This window comes from Berghia stephanieae, chromosome 4 (assembly GCF_034508935.2).
Source record: "Berghia stephanieae isolate SIO BIC M18660-M18661 chromosome 4, UCSD_Bste_1.3, whole genome shotgun sequence".
NCBI classification, from domain to species: domain Eukaryota; kingdom Metazoa; phylum Mollusca; class Gastropoda; order Nudibranchia; family Aeolidiidae; genus Berghia; species Berghia stephanieae.
In genome coordinates this window covers 78,841,420-78,865,697 of record NC_088363.1, presented here as the reverse complement: position 1 = coordinate 78,865,697, position 24,278 = coordinate 78,841,420, and the positions used below count along the sequence as shown (strand labels likewise).

The 24,278-nt window shown below is 37.8% G+C and overlaps 1 protein-coding gene across 24 annotated transcripts in view; it reads right to left on the bottom strand.

Annotated features, from left to right (window-relative positions):
• LOC144971330 (uncharacterized) overlaps positions 1–24,278 on the bottom strand; it is an 87,805-nt gene that overhangs the window by 44,263 nt on the left and 19,264 nt on the right. Inside the window, exon 3 of one of the 24 annotated variants that reach the window (XM_078912028.1) lies at positions 927–3,158. The exons of 18 other annotated variants lie outside the window; for them this stretch is intronic. In XM_078912028.1, the coding sequence (XP_078768154.1) occupies positions 2,689–3,158 (470 nt within the window). In that variant the 3' untranslated portion in view covers positions 927–2,688. Of the gene's footprint in view, positions 1–926; positions 5,969–9,599; positions 11,565–12,747; positions 14,974–19,430; positions 20,201–24,278 lie in introns of those variants that run through there. 5 more of the 24 variants (XM_078912023.1, XM_078912036.1, XM_078912034.1 and 2 more) reach the window with 5 other exon arrangements.

The window sequence follows — 24,278 nt, the reverse complement described above, 5'->3', positions numbered from 1 at the left end:
AAATTTTACATGGAATGCACGGAATAATTTTGACTGCTAGACTATGTATAAGTTCATTTCAGCACCAGTAAAAAGGAAAATGACAGAGGAAAACTTGTGGATCTGAAGTGAACCTAACAAAGGAAATACAAGACAAAGGGGTACAAATAGAGAACAGAAAATTTCACGAGCAATCAACATGACCTAAAGAGTCCCATCCAGGCACAAGCAAAGGATCACGCTAACCACAATAGTACATAACAGAGAGATGATTTATAAGGGGGAAAAAACATCATCTCTCCAACAACAAAATAAAGGTACTCTATATATTTGACAGTCTCCCACTCAGGGTTTGTGCCATGGTCGGAAAAAAAACAGAGCAATCTCAATCCAGAACAAAGACAGAGAGCAATATGGAAAAGAAAAACAGATATGGGGACTAAGAGATAGAAGGTACAGCAAGCGACCTCTCTTCCCACCATGGTGTATGTATGTGTGTGTGTGAGAGAGAGAGGGGGGTTATATCAAATGACTAAATTCATGGACCACCCATATGTAACATTTTGTATGGTACCAAGAGCATTGTAACTTTAATTTTCCTCGATTTATCTCGATACAATTGATGCCCAAATTATTGCTCACAAAAAAAGCCAACCAAAGTTTCACAGTAATAAGTAGTTATGAAAGTGACACATTCAATGGACTTTAATACATTCTCTGTGTCAAAATTAAATAAATAAATAACAGAAATTGAGAACAACAAACGAAAAAAAAAAGCAAAGAAAATATTAACTTTCACTGAGAACCACAAACAAATCACATTTGATTTTGAAAATTTATTCAAAAATTTGAACCAATAGAATAAAATATAATTTCGCAAATAGAGTATTAGAGAAAGAAATAGAGAAAGAAAATAAAGAAATAAAAAAAGAAAAACTAACTTTCAATGAGAAACACAAACAATCACAATTTTATTTTGAAAATTTATTCAAAACTTGTATCCAACAGAGTAAAAAAATAAAATTTCCCAATTAACGACTTTTCGCAATGCAAAATGTGAGGAAATAAATGCATAAAACATTAGCAAGGATTTCACATGTCACAAACAATGGGATATTCGTATCAGATTATGTGGAATAAATTATAATTATATAAACACAGTATTATTGTAGTGGAGATTTTTGTTTGTTTGTTTGTTTTAGGGGTTTTACGGCGCTTGTAACACATTAAGGTCATATCAGCGCCAGTAAAAAGGGAAAAAATGGGATAGTCAAAAGTTCTAGAATGACAGAGCACTCAAGAAAAGGTAAGACAAAGGGGAATTGGTTCAAATAGGAAACAGATGTAGATTCCAAAAGCACACTATCAAAGTACTTAGTTTGAGATCACCTAAAGTCTCATTCAGACACGAGCAAAGGTCCCCTTTAAGAGGAATACACTGAAATATTTACAAATCATATTTATAACATGTAAACAAAAATAATACAGTGCATAACAGAGAGATGATTTACAAGGGGGAAAAAATCATATCCCAAAATTCTAACTATATAATTGACTGTTTCCCTCACAGCCAGGGTATCTGGCCAGGGCCAGGACAAAATCAAGTAATCTCATTCCAAGACAAAGACAGAAAGCAAGATGGAAAACAGATATAGAGGAATAGAAGACACAGTAAGTACCTCTCTGCCCACTATGGGAGGTCAGGAACCCCACCCAGTGGAGATTTTTATAATCATGATTTCAGAGTGGTACAAAAATTGCATGTCATAAACACTCAAAATCTCAAGAATGGATCCACGTAGAATTTTAAAGCCTTTACAATCTCGATAAGGACTTCCTTAGATTAGGATGAGAGTTTATCATCATTAAAAGAGAGAGAAAAAAATTTTTTTAAGGGAGGGGGGGGGGGGGGGAGGGGGGGTAGAATTTTTAAAACCCAGTCAAGAGTTTTAATATATTGAGGTAGGCCTGCATCAATTTTTCAAAAATCTGTAAACTACAAGTAATTCAAGCATTCCAAAGTTTGTGATAATATAGTAAAGCAAAAATGCTGATATTTGTTTTGCAATTATACAGCTCTTTCAGTTTTAGGTCAATTCAGGGCCAGTGAAAAGGGAAGATATCAGTAGCCAAAAGAAAAAGATTACAATCTAAATAAGTACCTACCAAAGAAAAGCTAAAGACAAAGAAGACTTCATCACAGATCAAAAATAGATCTAAGAACAAAATACCCTTTGTAGCTAGTATGAAATCATCTAAAAGTTCCATATTGACAGCATTAAAGGAACTTCGCAAGAAAGATACACTGAGATGGATACAAAATAAGCATTTTTATAGTAAAATCTGAACGATGGAGAGATGCTTTACAAATGTTTTAAAAATAATATCCCACAAAAAGATAGATCTATCTGTTCCCTCTTAGCAAAAGACTCCAAGCAGGGCATATGAGAAACGTAATGGTCCTTTTCCAGAACAAAAACACAAAGCTGCACGGAAAGGATAAATGATTTAAGGGAATAGAAAAAACAGCAAGGCTGGGCACCAATGCAGAATCCAGAGGCCCAGAGGCAACCAAAGTTTCTCCACCCAAACAGAAATTCTACCCACCACAAAAAAATACTGAAATTTATGTTCATAAAACACCTCATTTCAGTATCTGACATCTGCGAATAATCTGCTTGTAATGTTTGAAGATATCAGAAGAAATCATCATTGCCATCTACAAATATGTGGATTCCGACTATCAACTGAGTATATTTCTTTACAACTTGGACATTCATTCACTTTGTGTTTGATTTGCATGTGTTTCTTCAACACCTTTTTAATTGTAAACTTAATGCCACAAACGCGACATTCAAACAGTGCTCCCTGGTGCTTCAACACATGTTCATTGAGACCAATTTTTGAAAAAAATCCCATCTGACATTGAGAGCACACCCAAGGAAGTGGATTTGCGTCACGATGATAAAAATTAATGTGCTTTTGATGATCTTTTTTTGTTGGACAAATACGTATATTACAGAGGGTACAAAACGGCCTGCTGGGATCAATGGTACATTCAAAATGCGGATAATCTGCTTGAGTGGCCATTTGAAATTTGTCTGCACCATAAGTACAACTCATTTCTGACATAGAGGATGATTGATGCCACTTTTGGTTCTCCCTTGATTTTCCCAGATCTGAAACAAATAATACCAGTATGATAAACCATTGTTTCACGACTAAAAGTTATGTGGAAGGATATAATAGAGTATACACGAGATAATGAATTGATCTCCTTGACCCACAAGTAAAGAACACCATCACCCCCCCCCCCCCCCCCCCCTCCCGCTACACCCTTGGGTCACACTCACTTATATGGAGAGAGAAAGAGAGAGAGAGAGAGAGAGAGAGAGAGAGAGAGAGAGAGAGAGAGAGAGAGAGAGAGAGAAGAAAAACTATTCCAACTAATAATATATTATCATTAAATATACATTTCAAATTGGTTTTGTAATTAATGCAAACTCTGCATTGTGATGTCCATTTTTCTTCAAAACACAAATCAAATAATTCTGTTGATCAAAATGATGAGTATACTATGTTTGCATTAATACATTGTTTTATCCGGTGATGTTACGGACAAAGTATAGTTTGTTTTTAAGGGTTTTAAGGTGCTTGCAACACTTTTAGGCCATATCAGCACCATTAAAACAGAAGCAAATGGCAAAGTAAAAAAACATTATAGATTTACAATCAAAAGCACCCGAGAAAAAGTAAGACAAAGGAGACTGGTTCAAATAGGGAACAGAAGAGGATTCCAAGGGCACACTATCAGTGTAATTAGTTTAGATCACCTCAAGTCTCATCAAGAAACAAATACAGGATCCCACTAAGTGGAATACAATCAAATGTTTACAAATCAAACTTTAAAAAAAAAAAATAACAGAGACATGCCTTACAAGGGAGAAAATATCTTAACAAAACTATACTGTTTCCCTCCCAGCAAGAGCCAGAACAAAACCATTCTATTTTGTTTTGTTTTTAAGGGTTTTACGGCACTTTCAAAACATAAAGGTCATATCAGCACCAGTAAAAAGGAAGAATTACAATTAAAGCATTCAAGAAAAGGTAAGACAAAGGGGAATTTGTTCAAATAGGAAACAGATGTAGATTCCAACAGCACACAATCAAAGTACTTAGTTTGAGATCACCCAGACACCAGCACAAGATCCCACTAAGAGGAATACACTCAAATGTTTACAAATCATATGTTAAAAATTTAAAAAAATACTAATAACAGAGAGATGATTTACAAGGGTAAAAATATCATCTCCCAAAATTAAAACAATACATTTGAGTGTTTCCCTCCCAGTCAAGGACTCCAGTCAGGGTCAAGACAAAACTAAGTAATCTCATTCCAAGACAAAGACAGAAAGCAATTGGAAAACAGATATAGGGGGATAGAAGACCTGTAAGTGCCCCCCTGCCCACTATGGGAGGTTCGGAACCATCTAGACACAAGCACAGCTCCCCACTAAGAGGAATACACTAAAATGTTTACAAATCATAAATAATATGTAAACAAAACATAATACAGTGCATAACAGAGATGATTTTCCAAAACTAACTATACATTTGAATGTTTCCCTCTCAGTTGGATATCCAGCAAGGGCCAGGATAATACCAAGTCATCTCATTCTAAGACAAAGACAGAAAGCAGGTTGGAAAATTGTTTTGTTTTTAAGGGTTTTACAGCGCTTGCAACACATTTAGGTTATATCAGCGCCAGTAAAAAGGAAGAAAATGGGATAGTAAAAAGTTCTAAAATTACAAATAAAGCACCCAAGAAAAAGTAAGACATAGGGGAACTGGGAACAAATAGGGATCAGATGTAGATTCCAAGAGCATACCATCAATGTACTTTGACATCACCAATAAGTCTCATCTGGACACAAGCACGGCCCCCACTAAGAGGAATTCACTCAAATGCTTACATTATAAATTATAACAAATATAATAATACATAACAGAGAGATAATTTACAAGGGAAAAAATATCATCTCCCAACTGTTTCCCTCCCAGCCAGGACCCCCGCCAGGGCCAGGACAAAACCAAGCAATCTCATTCCAAGACAAAGACAGAATGCAAGTTGGAAAATAGAAGGGGATAGAAGACACAATAAGTACCTCCCTGCCCACTATGGGAGGTCAGGATCTCCACCCAGAGGTTGGAAAACAGATATAGGGGGATAGAAGACACAGTAAGCACCTCCCTGCCCACCACTGACTATGGGAGGACAAAAGACTCCACCCAGACCTAAGAGCATTGCAAGCACTGTTGAATTCTGTTTTGTTTTTTGTTTTTAAAGAGAAAAAAAAGATGATCTAATCAGGGCAAGAAGTTAAGAATTGTGAAATAGACGTAGACTGGGAAAGTGGTGATAAAAGAGACCAGATTGGGTTAGTAATTTTTAAATGCTTCTTAACAATCAACTCAGGTAAATCACAACTTTACAGAAATTGTTCAACCTACTATGACAATCCCCCATCTGCATCATAAATGTCATGGGCCGCTTTTAGGTGGCTTGTAAGAGAGGTCTTATGGGCATACTTTTGCCCACATTCAGAACATTGGAACTGCTTTGGAGTTCCATGGACAGTCATGTGACCAACCATGTGAGGCCTAGATCTAAAACCTTTACCACAAACTTGACAAACAAATGGAAACGATCTTTCGTGTTTGACTTTAACATGTATTGACACACTGCCCGGCGTTGTGTACATTTTAGGGCAGAACGGGCAACAGAATCTCTGGTAGTTGTGATCAAACTTATAACTGAGCCTTTGTGAGTCACTTCGAATTATCTGCTTTTCAGAGGTGTAAACCATTCTATGGACACTGTTTTCAGCTGTCCCTCTTTGATTATATGACTTGGCTGCCATGGTTTGAGACTGTTCCAATCTGTTTTGCCTGCTCATGAATTGTGTTGATTCAGCTGTTTTTAATCCACCTGGAGACGAGAAATTTGTTGGGGGTTTTTTTGTTGTTTCTTTTTGGTGGTGCTTGTGGGATATTTCACCAAATGCAACTCTACATTCAAGGAATTTGTGGAAGTATGGATGTCATTTGTCCTTGCTCCTAAAAACTCGAAAATCCTAGCATAAAATCTCTTGTACCGATACTGGCACTATCTTTAAATACACCCCCATTTTCCAAGACCTTTGATAGATCAAATATAAAAGTTTTAATGGGAATTAAAAATGGGAATTTTATAGCACTAGCGACACGTTAAGGCGAGTTCGACACCAATAAAAATGAACGTGATGAAGCATAAAATGTAATAGATCTGCACTTGCATGCACCTAAGACAAGGAGAAAGGGAAAAACCGTTCAAATGAGAAACAGAAGTATATTTCATGAGCAAATTATCCAGCAAAGTCCTGATGAAAATTATCTAACAAAACAAAATAATTCCATCATATGCAAGAACCAAATCAAACATGAATTCAATCTTTCCCTCTACAATTAAAATTTGGAATAACCTCCCCAATGACATCAGAGAAATAAGCACCCACAAGACATTCATCATTCACACGAGTGATTCAACAGTGCATCAGTAATAACTAAAAATCCCTGTTTCTAAATATTTCCTGTATGTTCTTATGTGTATATCCACTATTTTCATGTACAAATGTGTGAAGTAAAAAAAAGAAAATAATCTGTAAACTGTGGATCGATCCTCAGACAACTTGGGCTACTACAGAATGATGATGATGATGATGATGATGATGATGATGATGATGATGATGATGATGATGATGATGATGATGATGATGATTCTAGAACAAGGTCAAAAAGCCGCATGAAAATAAATAGGGTGATACAGGCTGATATTATGCAGCTAGCCTAAGACCACCTAAAAGTCCAATATCACTACAGTGGAGTCCATTTATAACGAGTCCTGGAATAACGAGAAGTCTGTTGTAACGTCATCTTTCTAAAACCCCGGGTTTTTTTCTTCTTTATCTTTGTAAAAAAAAGTATCGCTATAACGCAATCGGACAAATACGCGAGTCGGTTATAACGGAATAGTGCTGCTGACTGCTGCTGTTGTGTACAACGCAAAAGCGAATAAAACCTGGTCGGTTACGAAATGACATAATGCGTCGATGGTGTGTATAGCGAATGGAATATCCTCAGTGTGCATACAAACAATGAAGACTGCGTGGAATGAGTTAGGAGGGGAGGGGGAGTTGGAGGGGTAGAGAGATAAGGTAGGCGCATCGCATGAAATACGCTAGCAGTGTTTGCTGTTAGGCATCGTTTACAAGAGTCTGATGTTAGGCAAGATGACTAGATGTAATCACTTACACACCAGTACAATGGCTCTCACTTCTTTGATTACGATGGGGGATGAGTTGTAGGCGGGAGGGGGGAGACTGTAACCTTACAATGGACCGAATGAATGCGAGTGGAGGGCACGAGATGTACAAGCGAGCGGAACAACTCACGACGTAATGGGATGGGGGCGACATGGTGGTGTTATACGATGCCTTGGGTAGGGGAGAACGCAATTTGCGAGTCCCTTTCTTTCTTATTGCCAACGCCGAGCAGTCAACATCGCTAGCGCTAGTCAGTTTTAATTTAATTATCATCAGTACCAGTCAAGACATATCCTTGTTCAATGCACCTTTATAATGGCCTCTAACTCTAAATCATTTATCAAGAAATGTAAATGTTTAACTCTTGAGACCAAAGCTATGTTGATTGAAGAGGTCGATAAAAAGATCCGAACAAAAGCAGAAATTTGTCAGTCGCATGACATCGCTTCAAGTACCTTACACACCATCTTGAAAGATAGAGAAACCATCATGGCGGCGTATACCAGTGGACGATTCCAGCAGGAAAGGAAGAAAATAAGAAAGCCCGATTTTGAAGACGTCGACCGCAGTTTGTTGTTATGGTTCAACCAGGCTAGGAGCCTCAGTGTCCCGATTTCAGGCCCCATCTTAATGGAAAAAGGCAATGAACTTGCAAAAACCCTAGGACACCAGAACTTTGACATGAGCATTGGTTGGTTGAATCGCTTCAAGGCCAGACACGCCATTTCAATGAAAGTTGTTTGCGGCGAATCAGCTTCAGTGTCGACCGAAACTATTGACAGTTGGAGGAAAGGTCAGCTGCAAGAAATCCTGAGGAAATACCAGCCCGGTGAAATCTTCAACGCGGACGAAACTGGGCTGTTCTACAAGTGCCTGCCAAACCGCACGCTTGCGAGACAGGGAGAGGTGTGCAGCGGCAACAAGATTCCAAAGGAGAGAATCACACTGTTAATCGCTGCCAACATGAATGGGACGGAGAAGTTGCCACTCCTCACAATAGGGAGGTTCGAGAAGCAGCGGTGTTTCAAAAACATTAAAGCTCTTCCAACAGAGTACAAATTCAACAGAAAGGCGTGGATGACAAGTACGATCTTCGAGCAATGGGTGCGGAAGCTAGATAGAAAGTTTGTTCTGCAAGGAAGAAGCGTCGCACTCATTGTGGATAACTGCTCTGCGCACCCACATATGACTGATTTGAAGGCCATCCAACTGTTTTTTCCTGCCGCCAAACACCACAAGTGTACTACAACCCTGTGACCAGGGGATTATCCAATCGTTTAAAGTACTCTACAGAAAGAGGGTACTAAAACGACTTATTGCCACCATGGACAAGGATGGGAGTGCCGACAGCTACTTAAAAATGAGTGTGTTGGATGCAATGTACACCTCTGCTTCTGCATGGAACGATGTCAAGATGGAGACCATTGCAAAATGCTTTCGCCACGCTAGATTCAAAATCACCCCAACTACTCTGTCTCCAACCGTTGATTTGGACAATGATCTGTCAGTATCAGACGCCGCGCACGATATTGTACCCATCAACGATCGCACCGATATCGACAACCTTTTTGACAGACTGAGAGACATAATGCCTCTGAATATGACGGCCAATGAATATCTGTCAGTGGATGAGAGTTTTACTCCAATAGAGGAATTGTCAACTTCTGACATAGCACAATGTGTAACTGGAGAGAGTTCAGAAATAACAGAAGAGGAAGACACAACAGAAGAAGTCGCCATCATTCCATCAAAAGCAGCACTGCAGGCATTTGAAGTGGTTCGCCAGTTTTGCATGCAGCAAGAAAACGGCATGTCAGTGATAGGGAGCATCAACGTCCTAGACAATTTCATCAATGACGTTGCCACCAGTACAAAGAAACAGTCAACAATTGACTCTTTTTTCAAACCAAAATCCATGATATAAGAACAAGTGTTTTTTTTTTTATATGATAACCTATATTACCTATGCTATGTATCATGAATTTGCCTAAGATCTCGAGATTTGAATGAGTGGACGAATGTGGTGACTTAATGTATGTTAGAATTTGATTCTGATTGTTAATATTTTTTAAATTCATGTTAATTTTTTAATTGTCTGTCTGGAGTGTTGGGTGTGTGTTTGAATTTGTATTTTGTTAGATGGGATAAATAAAACTGGAACAATCCCCTCCCATAACGTACCAAAAAAAAACATACCCCCCCCCCCCCCCCCCAAAAAAAAAACAAAACAAAACAAAAAAAAAAAAAAACATTCTTAATTGACCAACTATACTTAATGCCCAACAGTCATGTTCAACGATATCACTATCAGGGGAGATAATACAAAGAATAATTATAACCCAATACCCAGAGTAGGCCCACTTAATTATTTCCCTTGAGTTTATTACATGATCTCTTATAACGAGAATCCTGCTATAACGGATTTTTCGCACCAGTCCCATACATCTCGTTACAACAGGATTCCACTGTACTCACAAATAAAATAAAATGACATTTAAATATATCATGATGACTAAGTAGAAATTGTTTATTTGTTCTTAACGTTTAACAGCACTTGTGACACTATTTACTTGTTTATAGAGGTTTGCAATACTATTAGGTCACTTCCGCATCAGTCAAAAGGAAAACAGGAGAAAAGTCAAAATATTTAATTTATACTGTTTTTTATGTTTTTAATGTTTTTAAGGGTTTTACGGCGCTTGCAACACATTAAGGTCATATCAGCGCCAGTAAAAAGGAAGAATATGGGATAGTAAAAAGTTCTAGAATTACAATAAAGCATCCAAGACGAGGGAAGACAAAGGGGAATTGGTTCAAATAAGAGACAGGTGTAGATTCCAAAAGCACTCTATCAAAGTACTTAGTTTGAGATCACTAAAAGTCTCATCCAGACACAAGCACATAGGTCCCCGCTAAGAGGAACACACTCAAATGTTTCACAAATCATATATAATACAAAGAAATCATAATACAGTGCATAACAGAGAGATAATTTACAATGAAAAAAATATCATCTCCCAAAACTAACTATACATTCGACTGTTTCCCTCTCAGCCAGGGCATCTGGCCAGGACCAGGACAAAACCAAGTAATCTCATTCCAAGACAAAGACAGAAAGCATGTTGGAAAACAGATACAAGGGGATAGAAGACGCAGGATGTGCCCCCCTGCCCACTATGGGAGGTCAGTTATACTAATACTAAACTAAGAAGCACCTAAGAAAAAGAAAGTCAAAGGTGACAAATTCAAATAAGATCAGATTGTAGCTAATTGGAAACAAAATAAGCATCCCACAGTGACACGGCAACAAATGGTTACACAAGAAACATATAAAACAACCTTAGCATAACAATATAAAATGGGAGATAATCTACAATGAAAAAAAATAAATAAATAAATAAATAAAAATTTAAAAAAATAATAAAATATATATATATATATCACAAAAACTACCAGTAAATCCATTTATTCCCTTCTCAGCAAAATACAAATCAAAATCAGATCCAACTCCCGTAAAAAATATATTGGGATGATTATGAACAGGACGGAGAAAAAGGCAGAAAAATAGACTGACAGTATCATAAAGAAACAAATGTAGTTGGAAACAAAGACACTATTCCTACTGCTATCAAGGTGTACATATAAAACACCATCTATGAATTGTTTTGTCAGCCATCAAATTCAATTGTGACAGTTTTGTTGTGTTTTTTTATTCATTAGGTATCTGACTATTTATTCTCTTTTACCTTTAGACCATAATACATGCATGCCACCCGACACTAAAAACAGTGTATCATGTACATTATATTTATCAACAATAAATGTTAATTCCATGAGCATATCTCATGTGCCTCGTTAACGATGTCTTAAATGCATACTTCTGGCCACATTTTGAACACTCAAACTCAGTGGGATGACCATGAGTAGAGCTCAGATGACCAATGAGATGAATTTGTCGCTGAAAACCTTTGCCGCATAACTTACAAATAAAAGGGCTATACCCTTCGTGTTTGACTTTAATGTGCTGTGTCACTGTACTGTTAGACATATATTGATTGTTACATATTGGGCAACAGAATTTCTGGGTAATGTGATCATATCGGTAGCTGGGCTTATTCCCACTCAGTATAAAAGGGTTTCCCCTATTTCCATGGCTATTTGTACCAATTATTGGTTGATAGGAATCTGAAGTATTGGCTTGTTCTCCGGCTGTTTGGAAACCATCTGGAAAATAAAATAAACAGTTCTTTGGAGACAAAAGTTTGCTTTATTTCCTAAATGACTCACAAATGTCATAACACCCCCCTCCCCCCTTTTTTTTCTCTTTTTCTGGGCTTCATATTTTCGATCACAATAGCCCCAAATTGACGAAGCAAAAATAAAAGTGTAAAATTACAAGAGAGAGAGAAGGGGGGGGGGGAGAGACAGAGAGAGAGGGAGGGAGAGAGAGAGAGGGAGGGAGGGAGAGAGAGGGAGAGAGGGAGAGAGAGAGAGAGAGAGAGAGAGAGGGAGAGAGAGAGAGAGAGAAGAGAGAGAGAGGAGAGAGAGAGAGAGAGAGAGAGAGAGAGAGAGAGAGAGAGAGAGAGAGAGAGAGAGAGAGAGAGAGAGTGAGAGTTGAAGATAGCTAAAAATAAAAATCCACGAATATTTTTTTAAAAATATATTGTCTTTAAACTTCCAGTAAAATCCACGAAGCACTAATGATAAGACTGAAGATGATAAAACTGCTCAACAATATTGATTATATCTCTTTCTTTTCCCTCAATAGCCTGTTTGGACTACACCACATTTAGGTCACATCATGACCAGGGAGGTGAAAGATGACATTTCAAAAATTAAGAAATTATCATCTTAAAGGAAAGAATGACAAAATGACAAATGGGACTAGATTAGAAAAATAACAGCAGCAATAGGCCTGTTGTCACATCAAGTTAAGCACAGGACTCTGGCCAAAGAAGATACAATCAGATGATGTCTGACAAACATGAATAATGTTTGTTTTTAAGGGTTTTACAGCGCTTGCAACACATTTAGGTCATATAAGCGCCAGTAAATAGGAAGAAAATGGGATAGTAAAAAGTTCTAGAATTACAATAAAAGCACCCAAGAAAAGGTAAGACAAAGGAGAATTGGTTCAAATAGGAAACAGATGTAGATTCCAAGAGCACACTATCAAAGTACTTAGTTTAAGACCACTAAAAACCTAATCCAGACACAAGCACATGTCCCCACTAAGAGGAATACACTCAAATGTTTTACAAATCATATATAATAAAAAGAAAACACAATACAGTGCATAACAGAGACATGATTTACAAGGAAAAAATATCATCTCTCAAAACTAACTATGCATTTGACTGCTTCCCCCTCGACCAGGGCATCTGGCCAGGACCAGGACAAAACCAAGTTTTTGTTTTGTTTTTTTTTTAAGGGTTTTACGGCGCTAGCAACACATTTAGGTTATATCAGCGCCAGTAAAAATGAAGAAAATGGGATAGTAAAAAGTTCTAGAATTACAATTAAAGCACCCAAGAGAAAGTAAGACAAAGGGGAACTAGGAACAAATAGGGATCAGATGTAGATTCCAAGAGCATGCCACCAATGTACTTAGTTTGAGACCACCAATGTCTCATCCGGACACAAGCACAAAATCCAACAAAGAGGAATACACTCAAATGCTTACATTATACATTAAAAATAACAAATATAATAATACATAACAGAGAGATGATTTACAAGGAAAAAAATATCATCTCCCAAAACAATAACTATGCATTTGACTGTTTCCCTCTCAGCCAGGACTCTGACGAGGGCCAGGAAAAAAACCAAGTAATCTCATTCCAAGACAAAGACAGAAAGCTTGTTGGACAAGATATAAGGGGATAGAAGACACAGTATGTACCTCCCTGCCCACTACGGGAGGTCAGGATCCCCACCCAGACAAAACAAAGTAATCTCATTCCAAGACAAAGACAGAAAGCATGTTGGAAAACAGATATAAGGGGATAGAAGACACAGTATGTACCCCCCTGCCCACTATGGGAGGTCAGGAATGCTTTGATAATATTATGACTCAAGTCCCTCATGTGGTAAGAAAATAAATATTAAACCATTCACAATAAATAGTACAGTGTTATTGGTTGTTCGAATAATAAGAAAAAGATCCCAGTTAAATACCTCCTAATTAAATTAGCTGTTGGATCCAAATACAAACATAATCAAACTATAAAATATACATGATGTATGCAGAAGGAACAAAGCAGGCAGTGCAGCAATGATGATGTTTTAAAACAAGAAGATTTCATGGGTCGGTGTAAAAAAAAAAAAAATAAAAGACCAAATCTCAAAACTAAGGGCCTTCACTGGAAAATTGAGAGCATTGTGACAATCTTTTTGAAATGATTGATGTCGTGTGGGTCTGTGGGCTTTTTTACTCGACCAGATAATGGGTGCCAATACTGAGGGCTGTCAGACTTGTAATCAAGACCTCTTGTAGTTTCAGTGATGTGATATTTCATGCCTCCTCAATGAAGATTTCCGAGAATATTTATGTCCACAGATAGAACACTGAAATTGCATTGGTAACCCGTGTAATACTGTCATATGGCTTACACACTGAGCATTGGTCTGGAACCCTTTTCCACAAATTTTACAGTAAACTGGGAAAATTCCTTCATGTTTTATTTGAATATGTGTTATCGCACTGCTAAGGAGTCTAAACTGGTTGTTGCATAAAAGGCAGTGATATTTTCCTGTTAACATATCAAATTGATATTGTATCTTCTGTGCTTCTTTCACACTCCTCTTAGCTGGAGAAACATGGCAATCCCTCATAGCTTGATGAGTAAAATCAGAACCAGAGCCAAAAGAAGATTCCGAATATGCACAGGTGTCGATTACATTTGTTGATCCTGATGTCTCAAGGTCACCTGGAGAAAATAGAAATCACCCGTTTGTAGAAGATTGGCAAGATGATATAGTGTTATAGTGTTGCCCTGTCTTAATCTTCTTACCATCCCCGCCCCATCCACATCCCCCTCTTCTAACCTTCCTTTCAGAACACCTGTTGCTACAGAAACTTATAGAAATTAGTCCCTCAAATGCCATCTTATATTAATGCTTTAATTTTCAAAGATGCTTAAGTAATAATTTTTTTTTGTTGAGAATTTCATTTCTTTCCACTCAAATAAATATTTCTTTGTCTATTCAAAATGTTGATGAGTCTTTTGATGCCTTGTCAAAGATGATTTTAAAGCATACTGAAGACCACAAATAGGGCATTCGAACTGCATTGGTAGTCCATGAGAAGTTGTCAAATGACCCCCTAATTGGGCTTTGGTCTGGAGTCCTTTTCCACATAACTTACAAGAAACTGGAAAATTTCCCTCATGCTTTATCTGTATGTGTGTATTAATATTGCGGTATAAATCATACTGCCTGTTGCATATTAGGCAACAAAATTTCTGAGTATTCTCATCAAACTCATAATGTTTCTTCCACTGTGATCTTCTTCTTGAAGACCTATTTCTAGCCCTAGCTGCTGGGTTTATGGAGTCATATGCAGTGGCTTGTGAGTGTCCAAGGTCAACATTGCTCTTGTTTAAAAGCTTGGATTCATCTGTCATGGGATCATCTGTAAAAACAGAAATCATCGATGGAAGTTGTCTTTTTTATTTTCTTCTGGGAATTAGACAATGCTTGCATTTCAGCACCATGAAAAAGAATTGGTGATTGTAATCGTGAGAAACCTGAACCAAAATAAAAACTAAGGCAAAGGGAATAATTCAGGATATTGAAGTTGATCAAAAGAAGAATTCATGTTTGTACACTACTCACTAATTCAACATATAAAATGGGAAATTAAACACATTCAGAAAAGATACAATCAAATTTATGTGGTAAATTAAATTTAATTGTACTGCCCACAGTCTTATGTCTGATTCTTAGGTTTATATACATAAAGCGTGATTATGATTTGACTGAATACTAATAATCATGTCCTGGAAGGGGAGGGGGTGGTTACAGCACTCGCAACACTTCTGGTCATTTCACAGTCAGTGATATAATAGCCAAAATATTTGATCTAGCTATCAAGCAGCAAAGAAAATGAACGCCATTAATTCAATTAATATAGATCCGAAGCAAAGCCAAGGACTGACTTGTCAGAAACTGCTTATAAGTCCCACATTGACACCACCGTATGATCACATTCAGATCGTTACAAAATGAGCATTCACTGTGTCCGGCAAAACATGAAAGTGATAATTTACGAGATTAAAACATTTATGACCTTGGAAATTAAAAAATTTACACAACAAAATTTTCAATTGCAAACAATAATGGTTGATGCTCAAATATCTAATCGTTGAAATTTGGTTTAAAAATTCATTTCTGAGAGAGAGAGAGAGAGAGAGAGAGAGAGAGAGAGAGAGAGAGAGAGAGAGAGAGAGAGAGAGAGAGAGAGAGAGAGAGAAAGAGAGATAGAGAGATATAGAGGGAGAGAGAAAGAGATGCTCAAATATCTCATCGTTGAAATTTGGTTTAAAATTCATTTCTGAGAAGAGAGAGAGAGAGAGAGAGAGAGAGAGAGAGAGAGAGAGAGAGAGAGACGAGAGAGAGAGATAGAGAGAGTAAAGAGAGAATGAGGAGAGAGATAAGAGAGAGATACATAGAGAGATATAGAGAGAGAAGAGGTACATGAGGAAAGAGGGAGGAGAAGAGAGAGGGAGAGGAGAGAGAGAGAGAGAGAGAGAGAGAGAGAGAGAGAGAGAGAGAGAGAGAGAGAGAGAGAGAGAGAGAGAGAGAGAGAGAGAGAGAGAGAGAGAGAGAGAGGGAGAGAAACTTTTTTTAATTGTTCATATATGTCTCTTGGGAAGATATGCCAGTTGCAAAGTGTAAAAGAGCAGTAGTTGTAGTGGTAATACTAGCAACAGCAGCAGCAGCAGCAGCAGTAGTGGTAGTAGTAGTAGTAGTAGTGGTAGTAGTAGTTGTTGTAGTAGTAGTAGTAGTAGTAGTAGTAGTAGTAGTAGTAGTAGTAGTAGTAGTAGTAGTAGAAGTAGTAGTAGTAGGAGGAGGAGGAGGAGGAGGAATAGGAGGAGGAAGAGGAGGAGGAGCAGTAGTAGTAGTAGGAGGAGGAGGAGCAGTAGTAGTAGTAGGAGGAGAAGCAGTAGTAGTAGTAGTAGTAGTAGTAGTAGTAGTAGTAGTAGTAGTAGTAGTAGTAGTAGTAGTAGTAGTAGTAGTAGTAGTAGTAGTAGTAGTAGTAGTAGTAGTAGTAGTAGTAGTAGTAGTAGTAGTAGTGGTAGTACTAGTAGTAGTAGTAGTAGTCGCAGTGATGGTGGTGGTGGTGGCAGTAGTAGCAGTAGTAGTGATGGGGGTGGCAGTAGTAGCAGTTGTTCTTGTTATGTTGATGATAATTGTAACTTCATCACCTGCAGCGATAAGGGCACAGGATTCTACTGAGGGCCTGGAGGAAAGGGGGAGGGTAGACCTGTAAATGAGCTCTATAAAAATTGACTGAAACTCTTCGACAAACTGAAGATTCAATTATTTTTTTTAAAATAAGGGCATCATTGGAGAGGAGAGTGATAAATACAATACATTAAAATAGTGGGTGTTATTTCTTACTGGAAGTATGACTGCCATAATTTGATGTAGAAGGAATGCTAAATAAGCATGTCATTCATATAGGTAAAGATGACTTCATCAAAGTCATATTCCTGCCTCTGGAATTTTTTTTGACATAGTCAGAAAAATAATCACCATTATCATCTTTAACTTCTAGCCATGACCAATTGAATTTATTCCTCACACTCACATCTTTAACTTTATCGATGCTCGACAAGTCTGAATTGCGATCCACGAACAGCTCAGCCATTGTGAGAACATTAGAATAATGTAGCAATGATCAAACTTGATTTTCAATCAGTAAATGACAGAGAAACAAAAACTTAAATAAATATGACTTCTGGCCAATACACTGAATTATTAAGTAGAAGTGAATTATCAAGAAGAAACTTCGGCAGGCGTAGCGGAAAAATTCAAAGAATCGAAATGAAGGTAAATCGCCACAAAACAGCAAGCTCGCTTGGGCTTGAGCAAAACAATGGCAGAAAACGTCCTGATTTGCACGGGAATTAATTAGGCTACTTACCATTGTTCCTTATAATCAGGTACTCAATCAGTGAAGAAATGGTCAACCAGTTTGTTTACAACGTGAGGCAATCGGAATGTGCTTGTAGCAATCTATCTTATTCGATTTAAAGGTGTCTCCATCATCTACTAGAGATGTTACTTCCGGCATTCGCATTTTATTTTTTTTTATAATTTTAAACCCCAGCTTGTAATTGTGGTCAATTTTGGCTTAGACGAAACAGTGAAATTTATCGCCCGGCGGCTCAGTTAAAATTGGCTACCGTTGGGATCACGACAGGTTGGAAAGTGAAAAAATAATTTAACGAAGGCTGTGTGAAATTTCAATGGAATGTGTTCAGTCACGCCAATTCTAAAAAGCGCCGCTTTGCCTTGGCAATAAATCCATCGTTAATATTAACGGCTCCCATGAGCTATGCGTGGCATTATGGAACACTCCTAATTACTATACGGTCATTCGACGACGATTTGTGAATTCTTTCTTTCTTCACTTCTTTCTTTCCTTTTTTTTTAATATTTGAATTTGACAAATTGACTGATTTCAGTTAATTGACTGAGAATTTACAGGTCTAGGAGGGGGTGGGGGTAATCCATAGTGATTGTTAGAGATGGTCCAATTTTGTGATTAGTTCACATGTGTTAATAGTACCCCTGACACTTAATCTGACTACCAATGCACATCATAATGGTCGTCTAACTGATGCCCTGGTTATCAAAAAGGCATATAGATAAAGCCTTGTCATTTTTTCATTCACGGTTTTGTCCTCCCTTTTAAAATTTTCAATGATTTGTGTACATGTGTGTGTGTGTTTATAATTTTTTGAACATTCAACTATTTACGACTTTTTAAAGACCATAAATGAGAATTAAATTTGTTGGGGTTTTTTTTTTTGTTTTTTTTTTTTTAAAGGGTTTTACGGCGCTTACAACATATTTAGGTTATATCAGCGCCAGTAAAAAGGAAGAAAATGGGATAGTAAAAAGTTCTAGAATTACAATTAAAGCACCCAAGAAAAAGGAAGACGAAGGGGAATTGGTTCAAATAGGAAACAGGTGTTGATTCCAGGAGCACACCATCAAAATACTTAGTTTGAGATCACCTAAAAGTCTCATCCAGACACAAGCACAGGTCCCCACTAAGAGGAATACACTCAAATGTTTACAAATCGTATCTAAAATTTATACAAAACATAATACAGTGCATAACAGAGATTTGATTTACAAGGAAAAAAATATCATCTCCCAAAACTGACCATATATTTGATTGTTTCCCTCTCAGCTAAGGTATCCGGCTGGGTCAGGACAAAAGTAAGTAATCTCATTCTAAGACAAGATAGAAAGCAAGTTGGAAAACAGATATAGGGGGATAGAAGACAAAGTAAGTACCTCCCTGCCCACTATGGGAGGTAGGAACCCAACCCAGGTAAGACAGTGGAATGGTTCAAACAGATGTAGATTCCAAGAGCACACTACCGTGTACTTAGTTTGAGATTACCTAAAAGTCTCACCCAGACACCAGCACAAGATCCCACTAAGAGGAACACACTCAAATGTCTACAAATCATGTGTCAAAGATTTTAAAAAATTAACTAAATAAATAACAGCACATAACAGAGAGATGATTTACAAGGAAAAAAATATCATCTCCCAAAACTTTAATTATAGATTCGACTGTTTCCCTCCCAGCCAAGGACTCCAACCAGGGTTAGGACAAAACTAAGTAATCTCATTCCAAGACAAAGACAGAAAGCAATTGGAAAACATAACAATAATAATAATTATAATAATGATAATAATAATAATAATAATAATAATAATAATAATAATAATAATAATAATAATAATAATAATAATAATAATAATAATAATAATAATAATAATAATATAATAATAATAATAATAATAATAATAATAATAATAATAATAATCTCCAAAAAAAAAAAAATAATAATAATAATAATAATAAATATGTTTACCTTTGGGCAAAAGATCCCAGACTGTGCTAGAGTAAAACCAAGTATTCTAATCTCAATGCAATGACAGAAAATCAGAAAACAGAATGGAAGTAGAAAATAATATTGAGGGATCTATAGAAGACACAGCAGGTGACTGCCCCATCCAAACAGTAAAACTAAAATGGCAGCACGAAAATCTGACAAAAGCACTGAAGATGAATTTTAATATCCCTAAAGGCATGGGAATTTATATTATGCTCTCCAGAATTATTTTAAAAAACATGTGCATCACTTTATGACAGAAGATGGAGAAGTCTGAGAAGTTTCACAAGTCATTGTCAATATTATGAGCTATTTTTTGGTGATGTGTCAGAGATGTCTTGTGTGCATATTTCTGGCCACAAGTAAAGCACTTAAACTGCATTGGAAGTCCGTGAGAAACCATATGACCAACAAGATGAATCCTACGTACAAAACCTTTGCCGCAAATTTGACAAGAAAATGGATAACTTCCTTCATGTTTGACTTTGATATGCTCAGTGAGATTGGGAAAAGAGACATACTGATTACTGCAGAATGGGCAACAGTATTTCTGAGTGGCAGGATCAATCCTATAGTTGTATCTGTTTTTATGAGATTTATTCTTCATCGTGAAACTGTTGCAATTGTCAGAACTTCCCGCAGTGTGCATTTTCATCATAGACCGGTGATATGAATCATTTGAATTTGACTGCTGTCCAAACTTATCAAAGCCATCTGGAGAAAAAAAAAGAAATCGAATTCTGTATGTACAAGAGCACGTTTCTACCTAGTAAATGGTAATTTTAATGTCTAATTCATTTAGCCTCCAAAATGTTTCACAAGTGAAAGGGAAAAATGGAGATACCATTACGAATATATAATATTATAATTATCTGCAAACAAACAGTCAAGAGTAAACACCAAGAGTTGAGCTTCAGAAAAAAATAGTTTTACATCAAATATAATGGAAGGATGGTTTAGTTTACAAGGGAGAGAAATCTCCCTTTAAAAAGGAAACATCAAAAATGGTCCAAGGCCTTGTCCAGGTGAAACAAAATAGTTCTATTCTAGAACTAGGAGGAAAAAACAACATGCAGAGGGCACAAAAGATACACCTCTCCTATCTGCCAAAGGAGTCAAGAGCCCCACCCATTAAGACATTTTTGTTCAACCAAAAGTTGTTAAAAATCAACTATACGGTACAATTATTATTTTTGATTCAGAAAAGTGAGTGGAGCAGGCACTTATGTTGGTAACAACAAGATATGAAGTGAGTAGAAAAGTGCCAGAAGACAATAGAGAATAAAAATTTTTTTCGCGGCGGTGGTGGGGTTTGAACCTGCGACCTTATTGGTACGACAACTCCGCCTGGCAGGTGAGAGCGTGGCTCTACCGTGTGAGCTATCACTCACTTTCTGAATTAAAATTCACCCATACACCGAGCATACTCAATGTCCAATCGTTTATGTTCTAAAAATCAACTATACGTACAATTATTATTTTTAATTCAGAAAAGTGAGTGGAGCAGGCACTTATGTTGGTAACAACAAGATATGAAGTGAGTAGAAAAGTGCCAGAAACAATAGAGAATACAACTCCGCCTGGCAGGTGAGAGCGTGCTCTACCGTGTGAGCTATCCACTCACTTTTCTGAATTAAAAATTCACCCATACACCGGAGCATACTCAATGTCTCAATCGTTTCTATGTTCTAAAAATCAACTATACGGTACAATTATTATTTTTAATTCAGAAAAGTGAGTGGAGCAGGCACTTATGTTGGTAACAACAAGATATGAAGTGAGTAGAAAAGTGCCAGAAGACAATAGAGAATAAAAATTTTTCGCGCGGTGGTGGGGTTTGAACCTGCGACCTTATTGGTACGACAACTCCGCCTGGCAGGTGAGAGCGTGGCTCTACCGTGTGAGCTATCCACTCACTTTTCTGAATTAAAAATTCACCCCATACACCGGAGCATACTCAATGTCTCAATCGTTCTATGTATATGTTTTGATAGAATATGGCTATAAAGCTTAACTGTGGTACAAAATTTACTTCGAAGTGGTGCGACGAATCGGCGATTCTCAGAATGTGGTAGATAGAAGGGATCTAGAAAATGAGACATTTGGTTGAAACAATATTTTTTGTTCGTGGATAGCCAGGTTAGAGCCACGCTCCACCTGCAGCGGTTGCGCAATAAGGCGAGTTCAACCCACACCGCCGCGAGAAAATTTATGCTATGCTCTGGCACTTCTACTCACTTCATACTGTTGTTACTATCATAATGCTCTCACACTATTTCTGAATTAAAAATTCACCCCATACACCGGAGCATACTCAATGTCTCAATCGTTTCTATGTTATATGTTTGTGATGAGAATATTGGCTATTAAGCTTAACTGCTGGTCAAAATTACTTCGCGATGGTGGCGAACGAATCGGCGATCTCAAGAAGTGGGTGAGAGGGATCTAGAAATGACTTGGGTTTGTAAACGAATATTTTTGTGTTCGTGGATAGCTCACACGGTAGAGCCACGCTCTCACCTGCCAGGCGGAGTTGTCGTACCAATAAGGTCGCAGGTTCAAACCCCACCACTGCCGCGAAAAAAAATTTTTATTCTCTATTGTCTTCTGGCACTTTTCTACTCACTTCATATCTTGTTGTTACCAACATAAGTGCCTGCTCCACTCACTTTTCTGAATTAAAAATTCACCCCATACACCGGAGCATACTCAATGTCTCAATCGTTTCTATGTTATATGTTTGTGATGAGAATATTGGCTATTAAGCTTAACTGCTGGTCAAAATTACTTCGCGATGGTGGCGAACGAATCGGCGATCTCAAGAAGTGGGTGAGAGAGGGATCTGAAATGACTTTGGGTTTGAAACGATATTTTTGTGTTCGTGGATAGCTCACACGGTAGAGCCACGCTCTCACCTGCCAGGCGGAGTTGTCGTACCAATAAGGTCGCAGGTTCAAACCCCACCACTGCCGCGAAAAAAATTTTTATTCTCTATTGTCTTCTGGCACTTTTCTACTCACTTCATATCTTGTTGTTACCAACATAAGTGCCTGCTCCACTCACTTTTCTGAATTAAAAATTCACCCCATACACCGGAGCATACTCAATGTCTCAATCGTTTCTATGTTATATGTTTGTGATGAGAATATTGGCTATTAAGCTTAACTGCTGGTCAAAATTACTTCGCGATGGTGGCGAACGAATCGGCGATCTCAAGAAGTGGGTGAGAGAGGGATCTAGAAATGACTTTGGGTTTGAAACGAATATTTTTGTGTTCGTGGATAGCTCACACGGTAGAGCCACGCTCTCACCTGCCAGGCGGAGTTGTCGTACCAATAAGGTCGCAGGTTCAAACCCCACCACCGCCGCGAAAAAAATTTTTATTCTCTATTGTCTTCTGGCACTTTTCTACTCACTTCATATCTTGTTGTTACCAACATAAGTGCCTGCTCCACTCACTTTTCTGAATTAAAAATTCACCCCATACACCGGAGCATACTCAATGTCTCAATCGTTTCTATGTTATATGTTTGTGATGAGAATATTGGCTATTAAGCTTAACTGCTGGTCAAAATTACTTCGCGATGGTGGCGAACGAATCGGCGATCTCAAGAAGTGGGTGAGAGAGGGATCTAGAAATGACTTTGGGTTTGAAACGAATATTTTTGTGTTCGTGGATAGCTCACACGGTAGAGCCACGCTCTCACCTGCCAGGCGGAGTTGTCGTACCAATAAGGTCGCAGGTTCAAACCCCACCACGCCGCGAAAAAAATTTTTTATTCTCTATTGTCTTCTGGCACTTTTCTACTCACTTCATATCTTGTTGTTACCAACATAAGTGCCTGCTCCACTCACTTTTCTGAATTAAAAATTCACCCCATACACCGGAGCATACTCAATGTCTCAATCGTTTCTATGTTATATGTTTGTGATGAGAATATTGGCTATTAAGCTTAACTGCTGGTCAAAATTACTTCGCGATGGTGGCGAACGAATCGGCGATCTCAAGAAGTGGGTGAGAGAGGGATCTAGAAATGACTTTGGGTTTGAAACGAATATTTTTGTGTTCGTGGATAGCTCACACGGTAGAGCCACGCTCTCACCTGCCAGGCGGAGTTGTCGTACCAATAAGGTCGCAGGTTCAAACCCACCACCGCCGCGAAAAAAATTTTTATTCTCTATTGTCTTCTGGCACTTTTCTACTCACTTCATATCTTGTTGTTACCAACATAAGTGCCTGCTCCACTCACTTTTCTGAATTAAAAATTCACCCCATACACCGGAGCATACTCAATGTCTCAATCGTTTCTATGTTATATGTTTGTGATGAGAATATTGGCTATTAAGCTTAACTGCTGGTCAAAATTACTTCGCGATGGTGGCGAACGAATCGGCGATCTCAAGAAGTGGGTGAGAGAGGGATCTAGAAATGACTTTGGGTTTGAAACGAATATTTTTGTGTTCGTGGATAGCTCACACGGTAGAGCCACGCTCTCACCTGCCAGGCGGAGTTGTCGTACCAATAAGGTCGCAGGTTCAAACCCCACCACCGCCGCGAAAAAAATTTTTATTCTCTATTGTCTTCTGGCACTTTTCTACTCACTTCATATCTTGTTGTTACCAACATAAGTGCCTGCTCCACTCACTTTTCTGAATTAAAAATTCACCCCATACACCGGAGCATACTCAATGTCTCAATCGTTTCTATGTTATATGTTTGTGATGAGAATATTGGCTATTAAGCTTAACTGCTGGTCAAAATTACTTCGCGATGGTGGCGAACGAATCGGCG